Below are 21583 nucleotides of genomic sequence, written 5' to 3'. Positions count from 1 at the left end.
AAAAGCTTTGCATATTATTCTCTTTCGCATGGCTGACTAGCAGATATTTTCAGTTTCCTGAGAATTTTTTTTACTTGAATTTTCAAAAAAAGAGAAAAAAAACCCACCCCTTCCTCAGCTGTACCATTTAATCGTATGAATATTCTGCTGCATTTCATCTACGGGAGCAAAAGTCTGGTTAGAGGGTGGAGAGTGAGGGATATCAAATTTACTGGTGGTAGAAATCACAACCGGTTCAGATCCACAAAGGCGCGAGTTTTCTACTCCATTAATCGCTTTCTTGACTTTATTTGTGTAGAAAGGCTATTTAAACATTTAGCCGGATTTTCTTGCCGTTCAATCACTGCATTGAAGTTATTGCAGATTTAATTCTAAAATGTTCAATTGATTTGGAAGTGCGTAATTCGCAGCAATACAGGTAAGTTCTTCCTAATGTGTTGTACATTAATTTGATCTTTATTATACCCTTTTTTGAATCATCGTGGAAGTATTACAACTTGGAAATTGTTATATGCATGAGGCAATCGAGAAATGGAACTTGAATAGCCTATAAATTTATATGGTCAACTTTTCAGTTTAAAGAAGATTAAACTGTTGTTTTTGACATTCCTATGATAATTGCAAGTATATCTATAATAATGATAAACAAAAGAGAACATTGTGTAGACAATATCAATTCTCGTGACGAAGATAAAGTTAACAGTTTTCCGATTGTCAGATCAAAGCATAATTATGGTGAAAATGACAGAAATCGCACATAAAAATACACATTGACATTCATAAATTCACGACACAACGAGATCGTCCTGGGTTGACTCGGTCTGGGGATTATGGTGGTATGACTGCAGTACCTGTACGATAATTATCAAATCTCCGCTGATGGCTTGTTTTTGGTCTGAAGAAAAACAAATCATGGCCTAGAAGTTTGTGTGATGAAGCAAAGAGATTCATTGATAATGAGAAGACAATGTGTCTTAAGCTGGATCACGGCGTTTTAATTTTGTCATCCATGACATTCAAACAAACATGACTAAAAAAGAGAAAGGGGATGTTGTTTCAAGCAATATGAGCTGTATTTTTTTTTTTTTTAGAATTTTAATTGTAAATACTGCTAGTATGATAAGTCTGCATATAACTTAAACTTGTATGATAAATAAGGTTTGAAAAAACCATTAATTTTTTTTCAGAGGAAAGATTTCTCTTCTTAGGAACATATAGCAAATAAATTTTTGTACAGGACGACAATAATTCAATTTTGCTCCAATTAAGGCTCCTTAACGGCCTTTTTCACGAAAATTTGGCGAAAAGAAATTTAAAAACCATCATGATAGTTTTGTCATTTTAGTAGAAAATAACATTTTCGTTAAAAAAAAATTCATCATGAAAATTGCAGCTCATATTGCTTTCAAAATTGCAATTCCCAATTTGATTTTTTTAACTAGAGAGAAAAAAATGAATTACCATTTGTGTCACTTTTAAGTTTCTGTTCGGTTTTTCAAGCGTATAATTATCTACTTAAGACATTAACAGTAATAACGTAAGTTTCAAAACAAAATTCCTCAACACAGCCTTATATGTTTATCAAAACATCCTTATGAGGTTGTTCTCCATGTAAGAGAGATAACTCTTGCATTGGTAAGACATTAAGTGTTTGCGTCAAATGAACTCTTGACAAAAATGAAATTTAGGATATGTATTTAGATATTGTAAATAGATATCATGGGGGGATAGAATGGTAATATCTCATGTGTTTGTGTGTGGTGGGGTTGGGGGGTTGGGGTGGTTTCCTCGTGACCTTAGTATAAGAGAAGCGTATTCAACCCATAACTATTCCAGTTACCGGGCATATTTCAATTAAAGACCCCTTGTTGTTCTCTCGTTCAGTGATAACGGTTCAACAAATTGCCAATAATGCAAAATCCTAACTCATTCCCAACCTTGTTCTTTTATTGATACTTACTTGGTCACGACCAACAAATAAATTAGCAGAATATTGAATGCAAAATCAGCATTCAAATCAATCGATTTTTGTTTCTTACGTAATACAAAAATGTGAATAGACTGGTCTTTAAGGCACCACAGTTAACATGTACATGTGTATTTGATTGAGGGTGAGAGGAATGGGTGTCATAAATGGTTACCGATCTCAATAAGATTCAAAGATTAAAGGGGCACAGTCCTAAATGTCTTCCAAGTCCGGAAACTCGGATTAAAAGTACAAGCCTAAAGTGTTACCAACAGATCCAAAGGGCCCGAATGGTTTTTATCTTTTCCAACATCAATCTAATGTCTATATCGCAATATGCTCAATGAGCCATAGTTGTCCAGGCGAGGGACGAGGTTAGCGTTTGTTCATTTAGACGACTATTTGCAGCTGGTTAGCATTGTTAGATCTTTTTAATGACGAGATTTGATTTTATCAGGAAAATGAATACATACTCACACTTTATTCTCCATAGAAATTGCAAAATGCTAGGTTATGGATCATGGGGACAAAACCATAGCATTTTAACTTTAGGGAGGAAGGAGGCGATTCCTTTACATAAAAAATGTTCGGTTCTGTATTTTGGTAGAGTGTTTAGAGTGCTGTGGTCAGCATGGCAAATATTCATGCATATCTGTAAGAGCTAGGTGATCTGACCCTGTTTACCACAAGAATTTTACGGTCGAGCACTGTTTCATAGTCATTTGTTGATGTATGCACCAACGCACGTGTAAATTGTCGCTTTGTCACCTTTTGAGCCATTGCGCATCGACATGTGCGCAACAGAGGATTTTTATTGTTCTGCACGTACTTTTGAAGATATGGTGTTGTAGTAGTACGTCTGTTTTTCAAAACTGGTCTAGCCTGTTGATTTTGACCAAAAATAAATGCATAAATATGCATGACGTGTCAAATTACTCCCACTGAAGATGAATGAAAATATTTTGAATTTCTAATCGCAAGAATGTGCAAGTTGTCGTTTAATGTACATGTATGACCTTCCCAGGTAAACATACAGAATAAAACAACTTTTAAGAGTAAGTTGTTGAATGTGGATTAAATGTTTTGTATTCGTTTTAAACCCAAACTAAAATGTCCATAGGGATTTTGAATTGAATGTTTGATCCGTGAAGCCTTCATACTTTTACACCTTAGAAAAATATTTTCACGCATCAACTGCGAAGGCACCAATAATCCATGTTCTAAAACTGTCCCAACACGAGGGTTAGAGTCAAAGAATTTAATAATCTGTAAAATATAAAAAGCTGTGGAAAAAACACTTCACGTAAGACAGATTGTCAAATTTACCTAGGCAGCCGGAAACGTATTGAATATTTAATGTTGGCTAATCGTATATCAAAAAACCTGTTTCACTGCCTTAACGCTGCGAGGCGAGAGGTGGATTGAAGAGTAGGCGTTCAGACAGAACTAGGGCCGCGTTACCTCATTTCCGGGAACGTTATCGAGCACAATCATGGACGCTTTCAAAAACAAGGATTTCTATTTCGTCGGATTCGAATGCTGGCCGGATTATTCGCTTTACGTAGCCTGTGCGTGTATTTCGTGAGATCTATCTAATTTGTTTTTGGTCATATCAGATTTCGTTAATAAGTTCTTTGCTTGTTTTGTTTTTCCAAAAGAGCATTTAATATCGATTTATTTCTTTTTGAAAAGAGAATGCACACATACTTATCTTAATCGCATTATATCAATGGACTTCGAACTTGACTAAAATCTTGAACAAATTGGATAGGGGTAGAACAATTTTTCGGAATCCTTTCGTTCGCAGGCTTCTTCATCATGTTGACTTTCGTCATCATCTGGTTTTACTGTCGGGACGCCTTTCGATTCGCCTTTAAACGGAGGGAGACACAAGAATATGTATCTCCCGTACCTCAAAAGGTTAGTTGACTTGCAATCGTTAAATCTTAAACCAAAAAAATGACAAAGCCCTCCCTCATCGCTAAATGGGTCGTTTAACTGCTCTATTTAATGAATGCATTGGCTAACTAAGGTTATTTCCAATTATGCTGACTGTGTTTTTATGTTTTTCACAATTATACATATTTGACAGATTAAACTGATAAGGGCAATCCATTGCATAACGGCTGCGAATGACATTTTTCCCAATTACTATAAATTTGACGTGGGTTGTATCGGTGGTTCCTTGACTGCATGTGTTTATATCGGTTGACTGTGAATGAAAACTGAGTCATATACCCCTGGCAAATCTTAGGGTCTGCTGCACGATTTGTTTGCACTTCCAGATTGTGCACGGTTCAGCAAGGAAGGTATTCATTTTTTTTCTATGTTGCTTTAGCTTTGATATTTTATCTTCATTTTAAATATGCATAGTTCAAAACAACTGATCTATCATTTTCCTCGGATCAAATGGAAATTAGGACTGCAGGCGTTATAGTTTTACTTCATTGGATTTTAACGACTTCACGTTTGGCTGAGGACGCAGTTGACATTGACGTTTAAGGTTGCACAACACTATTAATTTTTACTATATATTCTTACCAAAATTACGCAACTTTAGATACGGGTAGCAAGTTTAAAACAAACTTCTGGGTAAATTCCTCTTTACAACTTTTAAAACAATTGTTCCTAACCAATTTAGTAGCAGAAAACACACAGCCATCCACAAAGGCACGAGAGTTTGTTTACATCAAAGTTACACATGTGCTTGAAAATCATGTCCGAGCCCTTTCACACCCCTGCCTAAACAACTGGCATCAAAAATTCAAGTGTCCTCGTATTTTTACAAGGGTGGGAAAATCAGGCATTTTACATGTTGTTTTTTATCTCATAAAAAAGTACAGTCCCTGTCGTTGGCGGAAAACTCCTAAAAACGAAGGGGAATTCGGGAATTATTTTCACTCAGCCATGTTTTGACGTGAACCTTCGAAAAAATAGTGTTGTGATACCTGCAAGTAATCTATTATTTTACACTCGCGAAAATAAAATCTGAAAACACAAAAACATTTATTGTGGAACACATGTGGAAAGTTTTACTGAATTCTGTAGCTATATCAAAAAGTTATGAGCGATTATTAAAACCATGGTGCTCGCGGTGGCCTCTGATTTATGAAAATATGTTAAAAGTTATACTGTATGTAATTTCACGGCGTGTTAATTTTGAATGATTTTCTTGGTTCTAATTTGTGCAAATATGCATGTCTATTCACAAGACAATGCAAACTTGTTTATATCATGACGACCCGAGAATATATACATGTACAAGTTTAGCGAACCTGCCTTTGGGGGGAGGGGTTAAAAAACTGCCGTTATATTATTCAATTTTAAAGAATTGGCGTGCATTTTCATATAAATTAGCATTGTCAGGTTCTAATAAAACTAATGCGGGTGTTGAATCATGGCTAAATTCATATTTTACTTTAATATTGGCGTTTTATGGGCATAATTTCATAGATTCTGTATACCGTATAAGCGTCTAAATAACTCATTTTACACAAAATTCGTATTACATAAAAGCTTTTTTGGTTTACGACGATAAAACCAACTTTCTGGATAAGCTGCTGTATAGTTTTGGGGCAGTTTGGACGGTCCGATACACTATAATCGGGTCGCTGTTTGATGTTCTACGAAATTTCAGAGGAAATCTGGGCTAATTTTGTATGCGCCATTGACAGCAAAATAAGAGAGGTGCCGGCCACAAAGGCTCATTGTTGGTGATTTCTAATCTACACACATCGATAGAACACCAAAAAACTCCACTTAATGACTTAAAACACATCATAACAATTTTCCTTCAGGTTGCACAACACTATTAATTTTTACTATATATTCTTACCAAAATTACGCAACTTTAGATACGGGTAGCAAGTTTAAAACAAACTTCTGGGTAAATTCCTCTTTACAACTTTTAAAACAATTGTTCCTAACCAATTTAGTAGCAGAAAACACACAGCCATCCACAAAGGCACGAGAGTTTGTTTACATCAAAGTTACACATGTGCTTGAAAATCATGTCCGAGCCCTTTCACACCCCTGCCTAAACAACTGGCATCAAAAATTCAAGTGTCCTCGTATTTTTACAAGGGTGGGAAAATCAGGCATTTTACATGTTGTTTTTTATCTCATAAAAAAGTACAGTCCCTGTCGTTGGCGGAAAACTCCTAAAAACGAAGGGGAATTCGGGAATTATTTTCACTCAGCCATGTTTTGACGTGAACCTTCGAAAAAATAGTGTTGTGATACCTGCAAGTAATCTATTATTTTACACTCGCGAAAATAAAATCTGAAAACACAAAAACATTTATTGTGGAACACATGTGGAAAGTTTTACTGAATTCTGTAGCTATATCAAAAAGTTATGAGCGATTATTAAAACCATGGTGCTCGCGGTGGCCTCTGATTTATGAAAATATGTTAAAAGTTATACTGTATGTAATTTCACGGCGTGTTAATTTTGAATGATTTTCTTGGTTCTAATTTGTGCAAATATGCATGTCTATTCACAAGACAATGCAAACTTGTTTATATCATGACGACCCGAGAATATATACATGTACAAGTTTAGCGAACCTGCCTTTGGGGGGAGGGGTTAAAAAACTGCCGTTATATTATTCAATTTTAAAGAATTGGCGTGCATTTTCATATAAATTAGCATTGTCAGGTTCTAATAAAACTAATGCGGGTGTTGAATCATGGCTAAATTCATATTTTACTTTAATATTGGCGTTTTATGGGCATAATTTCATAGATTCTGTATACCGTATAAGCGTCTAAATAACTCATTTTACACAAAATTCGTATTACATAAAAGCTTTTTTGGTTTACGACGATAAAACCAACTTTCTGGATAAGCTGCTGTATAGTTTTGGGGCAGTTTGGACGGTCCGATACACTATAATCGGGTCGCTGTTTGATGTTCTACGAAATTTCAGAGGAAATCTGGGCTAATTTTGTATGCGCCATTGACAGCAAAATAAGAGAGGTGCCGGCCACAAAGGCTCATTGTTGGTGATTTCTAATCTACACACATCGATAGAACACCAAAAAACTCCACTTAATGACTTAAAACACATCATAACAATTTTCCTTCAGGTTGCACAACACTATTAATTTTTACTATATATTCTTACCAAAATTACGCAACTTTAGATACGGGTAGCAAGTTTAAAACAAACTTCTGGGTAAATTCCTCTTTACAACTTTTAAAACAATTGTTCCTAACCAATTTAGTAGCAGAAAACACACAGCCATCCACAAAGGCACGAGAGTTTGTTTACATCAAAGTTACACATGTGCTTGAAAATCATGTCCGAGCCCTTTCACACCCCTGCCTAAACAACTGGCATCAAAAATTCAAGTGTCCTCGTATTTTTACAAGGGTGGGAAAATCAGGCATTTTACATGTTGTTTTTTATCTCATAAAAAAGTACAGTCCCTGTCGTTGGCGGAAAACTCCTAAAAACGAAGGGGAATTCGGGAATTATTTTCACTCAGCCATGTTTTGACGTGAACCTTCGAAAAAATAGTGTTGTGATACCTGCAAGTAATCTATTATTTTACACTCGCGAAAATAAAATCTGAAAACACAAAAACATTTATTGTGGAACACATGTGGAAAGTTTTACTGAATTCTGTAGCTATATCAAAAAGTTATGAGCGATTATTAAAACCATGGTGCTCGCGGTGGCCTCTGATTTATGAAAATATGTTAAAAGTTATACTGTATGTAATTTCACGGCGTGTTAATTTTGAATGATTTTCTTGGTTCTAATTTGTGCAAATATGCATGTCTATTCACAAGACAATGCAAACTTGTTTATATCATGACGACCCGAGAATATATACATGTACAAGTTTAGCGAACCTGCCTTTGGGGGGAGGGGTTAAAAAACTGCCGTTATATTATTCAATTTTAAAGAATTGGCGTGCATTTTCATATAAATTAGCATTGTCAGGTTCTAATAAAACTAATGCGGGTGTTGAATCATGGCTAAATTCATATTTTACTTTAATATTGGCGTTTTATGGGCATAATTTCATAGATTCTGTATACCGTATAAGCGTCTAAATAACTCATTTTACACAAAATTCGTATTACATAAAAGCTTTTTTGGTTTACGACGATAAAACCAACTTTCTGGATAAGCTGCTGTATAGTTTTGGGGCAGTTTGGACGGTCCGATACACTATAATCGGGTCGCTGTTTGATGTTCTACGAAATTTCAGAGGAAATCTGGGCTAATTTTGTATGCGCCATTGACAGCAAAATAAGAGAGGTGCCGGCCACAAAGGCTCATTGTTGGTGATTTCTAATCTACACACATCGATAGAACACCAAAAAACTCCACTTAATGACTTAAAACACATCATAACAATTTTCCTTCAGGTTGCACAACACTATTAATTTTTACTATATATTCTTACCAAAATTACGCAACTTTAGATACGGGTAGCAAGTTTAAAACAAACTTCTGGGTAAATTCCTCTTTACAACTTTTAAAACAATTGTTCCTAACCAATTTAGTAGCAGAAAACACACAGCCATCCACAAAGGCACGAGAGTTTGTTTACATCAAAGTTACACATGTGCTTGAAAATCATGTCCGAGCCCTTTCACACCCCTGCCTAAACAACTGGCATCAAAAATTCAAGTGTCCTCGTATTTTTACAAGGGTGGGAAAATCAGGCATTTTACATGTTGTTTTTTATCTCATAAAAAAGTACAGTCCCTGTCGTTGGCGGAAAACTCCTAAAAACGAAGGGGAATTCGGGAATTATTTTCACTCAGCCATGTTTTGACGTGAACCTTCGAAAAAATAGTGTTGTGATACCTGCAAGTAATCTATTATTTTACACTCGCGAAAATAAAATCTGAAAACACAAAAACATTTATTGTGGAACACATGTGGAAAGTTTTACTGAATTCTGTAGCTATATCAAAAAGTTATGAGCGATTATTAAAACCATGGTGCTCGCGGTGGCCTCTGATTTATGAAAATATGTTAAAAGTTATACTGTATGTAATTTCACGGCGTGTTAATTTTGAATGATTTTCTTGGTTCTAATTTGTGCAAATATGCATGTCTATTCACAAGACAATGCAAACTTGTTTATATCATGACGACCCGAGAATATATACATGTACAAGTTTAGCGAACCTGCCTTTGGGGGGAGGGGTTAAAAAACTGCCGTTATATTATTCAATTTTAAAGAATTGGCGTGCATTTTCATATAAATTAGCATTGTCAGGTTCTAATAAAACTAATGCGGGTGTTGAATCATGGCTAAATTCATATTTTACTTTAATATTGGCGTTTTATGGGCATAATTTCATAGATTCTGTATACCGTATAAGCGTCTAAATAACTCATTTTACACAAAATTCGTATTACATAAAAGCTTTTTTGGTTTACGACGATAAAACCAACTTTCTGGATAAGCTGCTGTATAGTTTTGGGGCAGTTTGGACGGTCCGATACACTATAATCGGGTCGCTGTTTGATGTTCTACGAAATTTCAGAGGAAATCTGGGCTAATTTTGTATGCGCCATTGACAGCAAAATAAGAGAGGTGCCGGCCACAAAGGCTCATTGTTGGTGATTTCTAATCTACACACATCGATAGAACACCAAAAAACTCCACTTAATGACTTAAAACACATCATAACAATTTTCCTTCAGGTTGCACAACACTATTAATTTTTACTATATATTCTTACCAAAATTACGCAACTTTAGATACGGGTAGCAAGTTTAAAACAAACTTCTGGGTAAATTCCTCTTTACAACTTTTAAAACAATTGTTCCTAACCAATTTAGTAGCAGAAAACACACAGCCATCCACAAAGGCACGAGAGTTTGTTTACATCAAAGTTACACATGTGCTTGAAAATCATGTCCGAGCCCTTTCACACCCCTGCCTAAACAACTGGCATCAAAAATTCAAGTGTCCTCGTATTTTTACAAGGGTGGGAAAATCAGGCATTTTACATGTTGTTTTTTATCTCATAAAAAAGTACAGTCCCTGTCGTTGGCGGAAAACTCCTAAAAACGAAGGGGAATTCGGGAATTATTTTCACTCAGCCATGTTTTGACGTGAACCTTCGAAAAAATAGTGTTGTGATACCTGCAAGTAATCTATTATTTTACACTCGCGAAAATAAAATCTGAAAACACAAAAACATTTATTGTGGAACACATGTGGAAAGTTTTACTGAATTCTGTAGCTATATCAAAAAGTTATGAGCGATTATTAAAACCATGGTGCTCGCGGTGGCCTCTGATTTATGAAAATATGTTAAAAGTTATACTGTATGTAATTTCACGGCGTGTTAATTTTGAATGATTTTCTTGGTTCTAATTTGTGCAAATATGCATGTCTATTCACAAGACAATGCAAACTTGTTTATATCATGACGACCCGAGAATATATACATGTACAAGTTTAGCGAACCTGCCTTTGGGGGGAGGGGTTAAAAAACTGCCGTTATATTATTCAATTTTAAAGAATTGGCGTGCATTTTCATATAAATTAGCATTGTCAGGTTCTAATAAAACTAATGCGGGTGTTGAATCATGGCTAAATTCATATTTTACTTTAATATTGGCGTTTTATGGGCATAATTTCATAGATTCTGTATACCGTATAAGCGTCTAAATAACTCATTTTACACAAAATTCGTATTACATAAAAGCTTTTTTGGTTTACGACGATAAAACCAACTTTCTGGATAAGCTGCTGTATAGTTTTGGGGCAGTTTGGACGGTCCGATACACTATAATCGGGTCGCTGTTTGATGTTCTACGAAATTTCAGAGGAAATCTGGGCTAATTTTGTATGCGCCATTGACAGCAAAATAAGAGAGGTGCCGGCCACAAAGGCTCATTGTTGGTGATTTCTAATCTACACACATCGATAGAACACCAAAAAACTCCACTTAATGACTTAAAACACATCATAACAATTTTCCTTCAGGTTGCACAACACTATTAATTTTTACTATATATTCTTACCAAAATTACGCAACTTTAGATACGGGTAGCAAGTTTAAAACAAACTTCTGGGTAAATTCCTCTTTACAACTTTTAAAACAATTGTTCCTAACCAATTTAGTAGCAGAAAACACACAGCCATCCACAAAGGCACGAGAGTTTGTTTACATCAAAGTTACACATGTGCTTGAAAATCATGTCCGAGCCCTTTCACACCCCTGCCTAAACAACTGGCATCAAAAATTCAAGTGTCCTCGTATTTTTACAAGGGTGGGAAAATCAGGCATTTTACATGTTGTTTTTTATCTCATAAAAAAGTACAGTCCCTGTCGTTGGCGGAAAACTCCTAAAAACGAAGGGGAATTCGGGAATTATTTTCACTCAGCCATGTTTTGACGTGAACCTTCGAAAAAATAGTGTTGTGATACCTGCAAGTAATCTATTATTTTACACTCGCGAAAATAAAATCTGAAAACACAAAAACATTTATTGTGGAACACATGTGGAAAGTTTTACTGAATTCTGTAGCTATATCAAAAAGTTATGAGCGATTATTAAAACCATGGTGCTCGCGGTGGCCTCTGATTTATGAAAATATGTTAAAAGTTATACTGTATGTAATTTCACGGCGTGTTAATTTTGAATGATTTTCTTGGTTCTAATTTGTGCAAATATGCATGTCTATTCACAAGACAATGCAAACTTGTTTATATCATGACGACCCGAGAATATATACATGTACAAGTTTAGCGAACCTGCCTTTGGGGGGAGGGGTTAAAAAACTGCCGTTATATTATTCAATTTTAAAGAATTGGCGTGCATTTTCATATAAATTAGCATTGTCAGGTTCTAATAAAACTAATGCGGGTGTTGAATCATGGCTAAATTCATATTTTACTTTAATATTGGCGTTTTATGGGCATAATTTCATAGATTCTGTATACCGTATAAGCGTCTAAATAACTCATTTTACACAAAATTCGTATTACATAAAAGCTTTTTTGGTTTACGACGATAAAACCAACTTTCTGGATAAGCTGCTGTATAGTTTTGGGGCAGTTTGGACGGTCCGATACACTATAATCGGGTCGCTGTTTGATGTTCTACGAAATTTCAGAGGAAATCTGGGCTAATTTTGTATGCGCCATTGACAGCAAAATAAGAGAGGTGCCGGCCACAAAGGCTCATTGTTGGTGATTTCTAATCTACACACATCGATAGAACACCAAAAAACTCCACTTAATGACTTAAAACACATCATAACAATTTTCCTTCAGGTTGCACAACACTATTAATTTTTACTATATATTCTTACCAAAATTACGCAACTTTAGATACGGGTAGCAAGTTTAAAACAAACTTCTGGGTAAATTCCTCTTTACAACTTTTAAAACAATTGTTCCTAACCAATTTAGTAGCAGAAAACACACAGCCATCCACAAAGGCACGAGAGTTTGTTTACATCAAAGTTACACATGTGCTTGAAAATCATGTCCGAGCCCTTTCACACCCCTGCCTAAACAACTGGCATCAAAAATTCAAGTGTCCTCGTATTTTTACAAGGGTGGGAAAATCAGGCATTTTACATGTTGTTTTTTATCTCATAAAAAAGTACAGTCCCTGTCGTTGGCGGAAAACTCCTAAAAACGAAGGGGAATTCGGGAATTATTTTCACTCAGCCATGTTTTGACGTGAACCTTCGAAAAAATAGTGTTGTGATACCTGCAAGTAATCTATTATTTTACACTCGCGAAAATAAAATCTGAAAACACAAAAACATTTATTGTGGAACACATGTGGAAAGTTTTACTGAATTCTGTAGCTATATCAAAAAGTTATGAGCGATTATTAAAACCATGGTGCTCGCGGTGGCCTCTGATTTATGAAAATATGTTAAAAGTTATACTGTATGTAATTTCACGGCGTGTTAATTTTGAATGATTTTCTTGGTTCTAATTTGTGCAAATATGCATGTCTATTCACAAGACAATGCAAACTTGTTTATATCATGACGACCCGAGAATATATACATGTACAAGTTTAGCGAACCTGCCTTTGGGGGGAGGGGTTAAAAAACTGCCGTTATATTATTCAATTTTAAAGAATTGGCGTGCATTTTCATATAAATTAGCATTGTCAGGTTCTAATAAAACTAATGCGGGTGTTGAATCATGGCTAAATTCATATTTTACTTTAATATTGGCGTTTTATGGGCATAATTTCATAGATTCTGTATACCGTATAAGCGTCTAAATAACTCATTTTACACAAAATTCGTATTACATAAAAGCTTTTTTGGTTTACGACGATAAAACCAACTTTCTGGATAAGCTGCTGTATAGTTTTGGGGCAGTTTGGACGGTCCGATACACTATAATCGGGTCGCTGTTTGATGTTCTACGAAATTTCAGAGGAAATCTGGGCTAATTTTGTATGCGCCATTGACAGCAAAATAAGAGAGGTGCCGGCCACAAAGGCTCATTGTTGGTGATTTCTAATCTACACACATCGATAGAACACCAAAAAACTCCACTTAATGACTTAAAACACATCATAACAATTTTCCTTCAGGTTGCACAACACTATTAATTTTTACTATATATTCTTACCAAAATTACGCAACTTTAGATACGGGTAGCAAGTTTAAAACAAACTTCTGGGTAAATTCCTCTTTACAACTTTTAAAACAATTGTTCCTAACCAATTTAGTAGCAGAAAACACACAGCCATCCACAAAGGCACGAGAGTTTGTTTACATCAAAGTTACACATGTGCTTGAAAATCATGTCCGAGCCCTTTCACACCCCTGCCTAAACAACTGGCATCAAAAATTCAAGTGTCCTCGTATTTTTACAAGGGTGGGAAAATCAGGCATTTTACATGTTGTTTTTTATCTCATAAAAAAGTACAGTCCCTGTCGTTGGCGGAAAACTCCTAAAAACGAAGGGGAATTCGGGAATTATTTTCACTCAGCCATGTTTTGACGTGAACCTTCGAAAAAATAGTGTTGTGATACCTGCAAGTAATCTATTATTTTACACTCGCGAAAATAAAATCTGAAAACACAAAAACATTTATTGTGGAACACATGTGGAAAGTTTTACTGAATTCTGTAGCTATATCAAAAAGTTATGAGCGATTATTAAAACCATGGTGCTCGCGGTGGCCTCTGATTTATGAAAATATGTTAAAAGTTATACTGTATGTAATTTCACGGCGTGTTAATTTTGAATGATTTTCTTGGTTCTAATTTGTGCAAATATGCATGTCTATTCACAAGACAATGCAAACTTGTTTATATCATGACGACCCGAGAATATATACATGTACAAGTTTAGCGAACCTGCCTTTGGGGGGAGGGGTTAAAAAACTGCCGTTATATTATTCAATTTTAAAGAATTGGCGTGCATTTTCATATAAATTAGCATTGTCAGGTTCTAATAAAACTAATGCGGGTGTTGAATCATGGCTAAATTCATATTTTACTTTAATATTGGCGTTTTATGGGCATAATTTCATAGATTCTGTATACCGTATAAGCGTCTAAATAACTCATTTTACACAAAATTCGTATTACATAAAAGCTTTTTTGGTTTACGACGATAAAACCAACTTTCTGGATAAGCTGCTGTATAGTTTTGGGGCAGTTTGGACGGTCCGATACACTATAATCGGGTCGCTGTTTGATGTTCTACGAAATTTCAGAGGAAATCTGGGCTAATTTTGTATGCGCCATTGACAGCAAAATAAGAGAGGTGCCGGCCACAAAGGCTCATTGTTGGTGATTTCTAATCTACACACATCGATAGAACACCAAAAAACTCCACTTAATGACTTAAAACACATCATAACAATTTTCCTTCAGGTTGCACAACACTATTAATTTTTACTATATATTCTTACCAAAATTACGCAACTTTAGATACGGGTAGCAAGTTTAAAACAAACTTCTGGGTAAATTCCTCTTTACAACTTTTAAAACAATTGTTCCTAACCAATTTAGTAGCAGAAAACACACAGCCATCCACAAAGGCACGAGAGTTTGTTTACATCAAAGTTACACATGTGCTTGAAAATCATGTCCGAGCCCTTTCACACCCCTGCCTAAACAACTGGCATCAAAAATTCAAGTGTCCTCGTATTTTTACAAGGGTGGGAAAATCAGGCATTTTACATGTTGTTTTTTATCTCATAAAAAAGTACAGTCCCTGTCGTTGGCGGAAAACTCCTAAAAACGAAGGGGAATTCGGGAATTATTTTCACTCAGCCATGTTTTGACGTGAACCTTCGAAAAAATAGTGTTGTGATACCTGCAAGTAATCTATTATTTTACACTCGCGAAAATAAAATCTGAAAACACAAAAACATTTATTGTGGAACACATGTGGAAAGTTTTACTGAATTCTGTAGCTATATCAAAAAGTTATGAGCGATTATTAAAACCATGGTGCTCGCGGTGGCCTCTGATTTATGAAAATATGTTAAAAGTTATACTGTATGTAATTTCACGGCGTGTTAATTTTGAATGATTTTCTTGGTTCTAATTTGTGCAAATATGCATGTCTATTCACAAGACAATGCAAACTTGTTTATATCATGACGACCCGAGAATATATACATGTACAAGTTTAGCGAACCTGCCTTTGGGGGGAGGGGTTAAAAAACTGCCGTTATATTATTCAATTTTAAAGAATTGGCGTGCATTTTCATATAAATTAGCATTGTCAGGTTCTAATAAAACTAATGCGGGTGTTGAATCATGGCTAAATTCATATTTTACTTTAATATTGGCGTTTTATGGGCATAATTTCATAGATTCTGTATACCGTATAAGCGTCTAAATAACTCATTTTACACAAAATTCGTATTACATAAAAGCTTTTTTGGTTTACGACGATAAAACCAACTTTCTGGATAAGCTGCTGTATAGTTTTGGGGCAGTTTGGACGGTCCGATACACTATAATCGGGTCGCTGTTTGATGTTCTACGAAATTTCAGAGGAAATCTGGGCTAATTTTGTATGCGCCATTGACAGCAAAATAAGAGAGGTGCCGGCCACAAAGGCTCATTGTTGGTGATTTCTAATCTACACACATCGATAGAACACCAAAAAACTCCACTTAATGACTTAAAACACATCATAACAATTTTCCTTCAGGTTGCACAACACTATTAATTTTTACTATATATTCTTACCAAAATTACGCAACTTTAGATACGGGTAGCAAGTTTAAAACAAACTTCTGGGTAAATTCCTCTTTACAACTTTTAAAACAATTGTTCCTAACCAATTTAGTAGCAGAAAACACACAGCCATCCACAAAGGCACGAGAGTTTGTTTACATCAAAGTTACACATGTGCTTGAAAATCATGTCCGAGCCCTTTCACACCCCTGCCTAAACAACTGGCATCAAAAATTCAAGTGTCCTCGTATTTTTACAAGGGTGGGAAAATCAGGCATTTTACATGTTGTTTTTTATCTCATAAAAAAGTACAGTCCCTGTCGTTGGCGGAAAACTCCTAAAAACGAAGGGGAATTCGGGAATTATTTTCACTCAGCCATGTTTTGACGTGAACCTTCGAAAAAATAGTGTTGTGATACCTGCAAGTAATCTATTATTTTACACTCGCGAAAATAAAATCTGAAAACACAAAAACATTTATTGTGGAACACATGTGGAAAGTTTTACTGAATTCTGTAGCTATATCAAAAAGTTATGAGCGATTATTAAAACCATGGTGCTCGCGGTGGCCTCTGATTTATGAAAATATGTTAAAAGTTATACTGTATGTAATTTCACGGCGTGTTAATTTTGAATGATTTTCTTGGTTCTAATTTGTGCAAATATGCATGTCTATTCACAAGACAATGCAAACTTGTTTATATCATGACGACCCGAGAATATATACATGTACAAGTTTAGCGAACCTGCCTTTGGGGGGAGGGGTTAAAAAACTGCCGTTATATTATTCAATTTTAAAGAATTGGCGTGCATTTTCATATAAATTAGCATTGTCAGGTTCTAATAAAACTAATGCGGGTGTTGAATCATGGCTAAATTCATATTTTACTTTAATATTGGCGTTTTATGGGCATAATTTCATAGATTCTGTATACCGTATAAGCGTCTAAATAACTCATTTTACACAAAATTCGTATTACATAAAAGCTTTTTTGGTTTACGACGATAAAACCAACTTTCTGGATAAGCTGCTGTATAGTTTTGGGGCAGTTTGGACGGTCCGATACACTATAATCGGGTCGCTGTTTGATGTTCTACGAAATTTCAGAGGAAATCTGGGCTAATTTTGTATGCGCCATTGACAGCAAAATAAGAGAGGTGCCGGCCACAAAGGCTCATTGTTGGTGATTTCTAATCTACACACATCGATAGAACACCAAAAAACTCCACTTAATGACTTAAAACACATCATAACAATTTTCCTTCAGGTTGCACAACACTATTAATTTTTACTATATATTCTTACCAAAATTACGCAACTTTAGATACGGGTAGCAAGTTTAAAACAAACTTCTGGGTAAATTCCTCTTTACAACTTTTAAAACAATTGTTCCTAACCAATTTAGTAGCAGAAAACACACAGCCATCCACAAAGGCACGAGAGTTTGTTTACATCAAAGTTACACATGTGCTTGAAAATCATGTCCGAGCCCTTTCACACCCCTGCCTAAACAACTGGCATCAAAAATTCAAGTGTCCTCGTATTTTTACAAGGGTGGGAAAATCAGGCATTTTACATGTTGTTTTTTATCTCATAAAAAAGTACAGTCCCTGTCGTTGGCGGAAAACTCCTAAAAACGAAGGGGAATTCGGGAATTATTTTCACTCAGCCATGTTTTGACGTGAACCTTCGAAAAAATAGTGTTGTGATACCTGCAAGTAATCTATTATTTTACACTCGCGAAAATAAAATCTGAAAACACAAAAACATTTATTGTGGAACACATGTGGAAAGTTTTACTGAATTCTGTAGCTATATCAAAAAGTTATGAGCGATTATTAAAACCATGGTGCTCGCGGTGGCCTCTGATTTATGAAAATATGTTAAAAGTTATACTGTATGTAATTTCACGGCGTGTTAATTTTGAATGATTTTCTTGGTTCTAATTTGTGCAAATATGCATGTCTATTCACAAGACAATGCAAACTTGTTTATATCATGACGACCCGAGAATATATACATGTACAAGTTTAGCGAACCTGCCTTTGGGGGGAGGGGTTAAAAAACTGCCGTTATATTATTCAATTTTAAAGAATTGGCGTGCATTTTCATATAAATTAGCATTGTCAGGTTCTAATAAAACTAATGCGGGTGTTGAATCATGGCTAAATTCATATTTTACTTTAATATTGGCGTTTTATGGGCATAATTTCATAGATTCTGTATACCGTATAAGCGTCTAAATAACTCATTTTACACAAAATTCGTATTACATAAAAGCTTTTTTGGTTTACGACGATAAAACCAACTTTCTGGATAAGCTGCTGTATAGTTTTGGGGCAGTTTGGACGGTCCGATACACTATAATCGGGTCGCTGTTTGATGTTCTACGAAATTTCAGAGGAAATCTGGGCTAATTTTGTATGCGCCATTGACAGCAAAATAAGAGAGGTGCCGGCCACAAAGGCTCATTGTTGGTGATTTCTAATCTACACACATCGATAGAACACCAAAAAACTCCACTTAATGACTTAAAACACATCATAACAATTTTCCTTCAGGTTGCACAACACTATTAATTTTTACTATATATTCTTACCAAAATTACGCAACTTTAGATACGGGTAGCAAGTTTAAAACAAACTTCTGGGTAAATTCCTCTTTACAACTTTTAAAACAATTGTTCCTAACCAATTTAGTAGCAGAAAACACACAGCCATCCACAAAGGCACGAGAGTTTGTTTACATCAAAGTTACACATGTGCTTGAAAATCATGTCCGAGCCCTTTCACACCCCTGCCTAAACAACTGGCATCAAAAATTCAAGTGTCCTCGTATTTTTACAAGGGTGGGAAAATCAGGCATTTTACATGTTGTTTTTTATCTCATAAAAAAGTACAGTCCCTGTCGTTGGCGGAAAACTCCTAAAAACGAAGGGGAATTCGGGAATTATTTTCACTCAGCCATGTTTTGACGTGAACCTTCGAAAAAATAGTGTTGTGATACCTGCAAGTAATCTATTATTTTACACTCGCGAAAATAAAATCTGAAAACACAAAAACATTTATTGTGGAACACATGTGGAAAGTTTTACTGAATTCTGTAGCTATATCAAAAAGTTATGAGCGATTATTAAAACCATGGTGCTCGCGGTGGCCTCTGATTTATGAAAATATGTTAAAAGTTATACTGTATGTAATTTCACGGCGTGTTAATTTTGAATGATTTTCTTGGTTCTAATTTGTGCAAATATGCATGTCTATTCACAAGACAATGCAAACTTGTTTATATCATGACGACCCGAGAATATATACATGTACAAGTTTAGCGAACCTGCCTTTGGGGGGAGGGGTTAAAAAACTGCCGTTATATTATTCAATTTTAAAGAATTGGCGTGCATTTTCATATAAATTAGCATTGTCAGGTTCTAATAAAACTAATGCGGGTGTTGAATCATGGCTAAATTCATATTTTACTTTAATATTGGCGTTTTATGGGCATAATTTCATAGATTCTGTATACCGTATAAGCGTCTAAATAACTCATTTTACACAAAATTCGTATTACATAAAAGCTTTTTTGGTTTACGACGATAAAACCAACTTTCTGGATAAGCTGCTGTATAGTTTTGGGGCAGTTTGGACGGTCCGATACACTATAATCGGGTCGCTGTTTGATGTTCTACGAAATTTCAGAGGAAATCTGGGCTAATTTTGTATGCGCCATTGACAGCAAAATAAGAGAGGTGCCGGCCACAAAGGCTCATTGTTGGTGATTTCTAATCTACACACATCGATAGAACACCAAAAAACTCCACTTAATGACTTAAAACACATCATAACAATTTTCCTTCAGGTTGCACAACACTATTAATTTTTACTATATATTCTTACCAAAATTACGCAACTTTAGATACGGGTAGCAAGTTTAAAACAAACTTCTGGGTAAATTCCTCTTTACAACTTTTAAAACAATTGTTCCTAACCAATTTAGTAGCAGAAAACACACAGCCATCCACAAAGGCACGAGAGTTTGTTTACATCAAAGTTACACATGTGCTTGAAAATCATGTCCGAGCCCTTTCACACCCCTGCCTAAACAACTGGCATCAAAAATTCAAGTGTCCTCGTATTTTTACAAGGGTGGGAAAATCAGGCATTTTACATGTTGTTTTTTATCTCATAAAAAAGTACAGTCCCTGTCGTTGGCGGAAAACTCCTAAAAACGAAGGGGAATTCGGGAATTATTTTCACTCAGCCATGTTTTGACGTGAACCTTCGAAAAAATAGTGTTGTGATACCTGCAAGTAATCTATTATTTTACACTCGCGAAAATAAAATCTGAAAACACAAAAACATTTATTGTGGAACACATGTGGAAAGTTTTACTGAATTCTGTAGCTATATCAAAAAGTTATGAGCGATTATTAAAACCATGGTGCTCGCGGTGGCCTCTGATTTATGAAAATATGTTAAAAGTTATACTGTATGTAATTTCACGGCGTGTTAATTTTGAATGATTTTCTTGGTTCTAATTTGTGCAAATATGCATGTCTATTCACAAGACAATGCAAACTTGTTTATATCATGACGACCCGAGAATATATACATGTACAAGTTTAGCGAACCTGCCTTTGGGGGGAGGGGTTAAAAAACTGCCGTTATATTATTCAATTTTAAAGAATTGGCGTGCATTTTCATATAAATTAGCATTGTCAGGTTCTAATAAAACTAATGCGGGTGTTGAATCATGGCTAAATTCATATTTTACTTTAATATTGGCGTTTTATGGGCATAATTTCATAGATTCTGTATACCGTATAAGCGTCTAAATAACTCATTTTACACAAAATTCGTATTACATAAAAGCTTTTTTGGTTTACGACGATAAAACCAACTTTCTGGATAAGCTGCTGTATAGTTTTGGGGCAGTTTGGACGGTCCGATACACTATAATCGGGTCGCTGTTTGATGTTCTACGAAATTTCAGAGGAAATCTGGGCTAATTTTGTATGCGCCATTGACAGCAAAATAAGAGAGGTGCCGGCCACAAAGGCTCATTGTTGGTGATTTCTAATCTACACACATCGATAGAACACCAAAAAACTCCACTTAATGACTTAAAACACATCATAACAATTTTCCTTCAGGTTGCACAACACTATTAATTTTTACTATATATTCTTACCAAAATTACGCAACTTTAGATACGGGTAGCAAGTTTAAAACAAACTTCTGGGTAAATTCCTCTTTACAACTTTTAAAACAATTGTTCCTAACCAATTTAGTAGCAGAAAACACACAGCCATCCACAAAGGCACGAGAGTTTGTTTACATCAAAGTTACACATGTGCTTGAAAATCATGTCCGAGCCCTTTCACACCCCTGCCTAAACAACTGGCATCAAAAATTCAAGTGTCCTCGTATTTTTACAAGGGTGGG

The 21583-nt window shown here is 35.3% G+C and overlaps 1 protein-coding gene across 6 annotated transcripts in view; it reads left to right on the top strand.

The window, feature by feature from the left end:
• The window catches only part of LOC105322228 (uncharacterized), a 47686-nt gene that overhangs the window by 2099 nt on the left and 24004 nt on the right, over positions 1–21583 (top strand). Inside the window, exons 1-2 of one of the 6 annotated variants that reach the window (XM_066070357.1) lie at positions 3256–3534; positions 3774–3886. The exons of 3 other annotated variants lie outside the window; for them this stretch is intronic. In XM_066070357.1, the coding sequence (XP_065926429.1) occupies positions 3459–3534; positions 3774–3886 (189 nt within the window). In that variant the 5' untranslated portion in view covers positions 3256–3458. Of the gene's footprint in view, positions 1–97; positions 419–3255; positions 3535–3773; positions 3887–4167; positions 4276–21583 lie in introns of those variants that run through there. 2 more of the 6 variants (XM_066070360.1, XM_066070361.1) reach the window with 2 other exon arrangements.

This window comes from Magallana gigas, chromosome 8, assembly GCF_963853765.1.
Source record: "Magallana gigas chromosome 8, xbMagGiga1.1, whole genome shotgun sequence".
In the NCBI taxonomy this organism is placed as follows: Eukaryota; Metazoa; Mollusca; class Bivalvia; order Ostreida; family Ostreidae; genus Magallana; species Magallana gigas.
The sequence above is the reverse complement of the archived record's forward strand: the minus strand, read 5'-3'. Positions and strand labels throughout refer to the sequence as shown.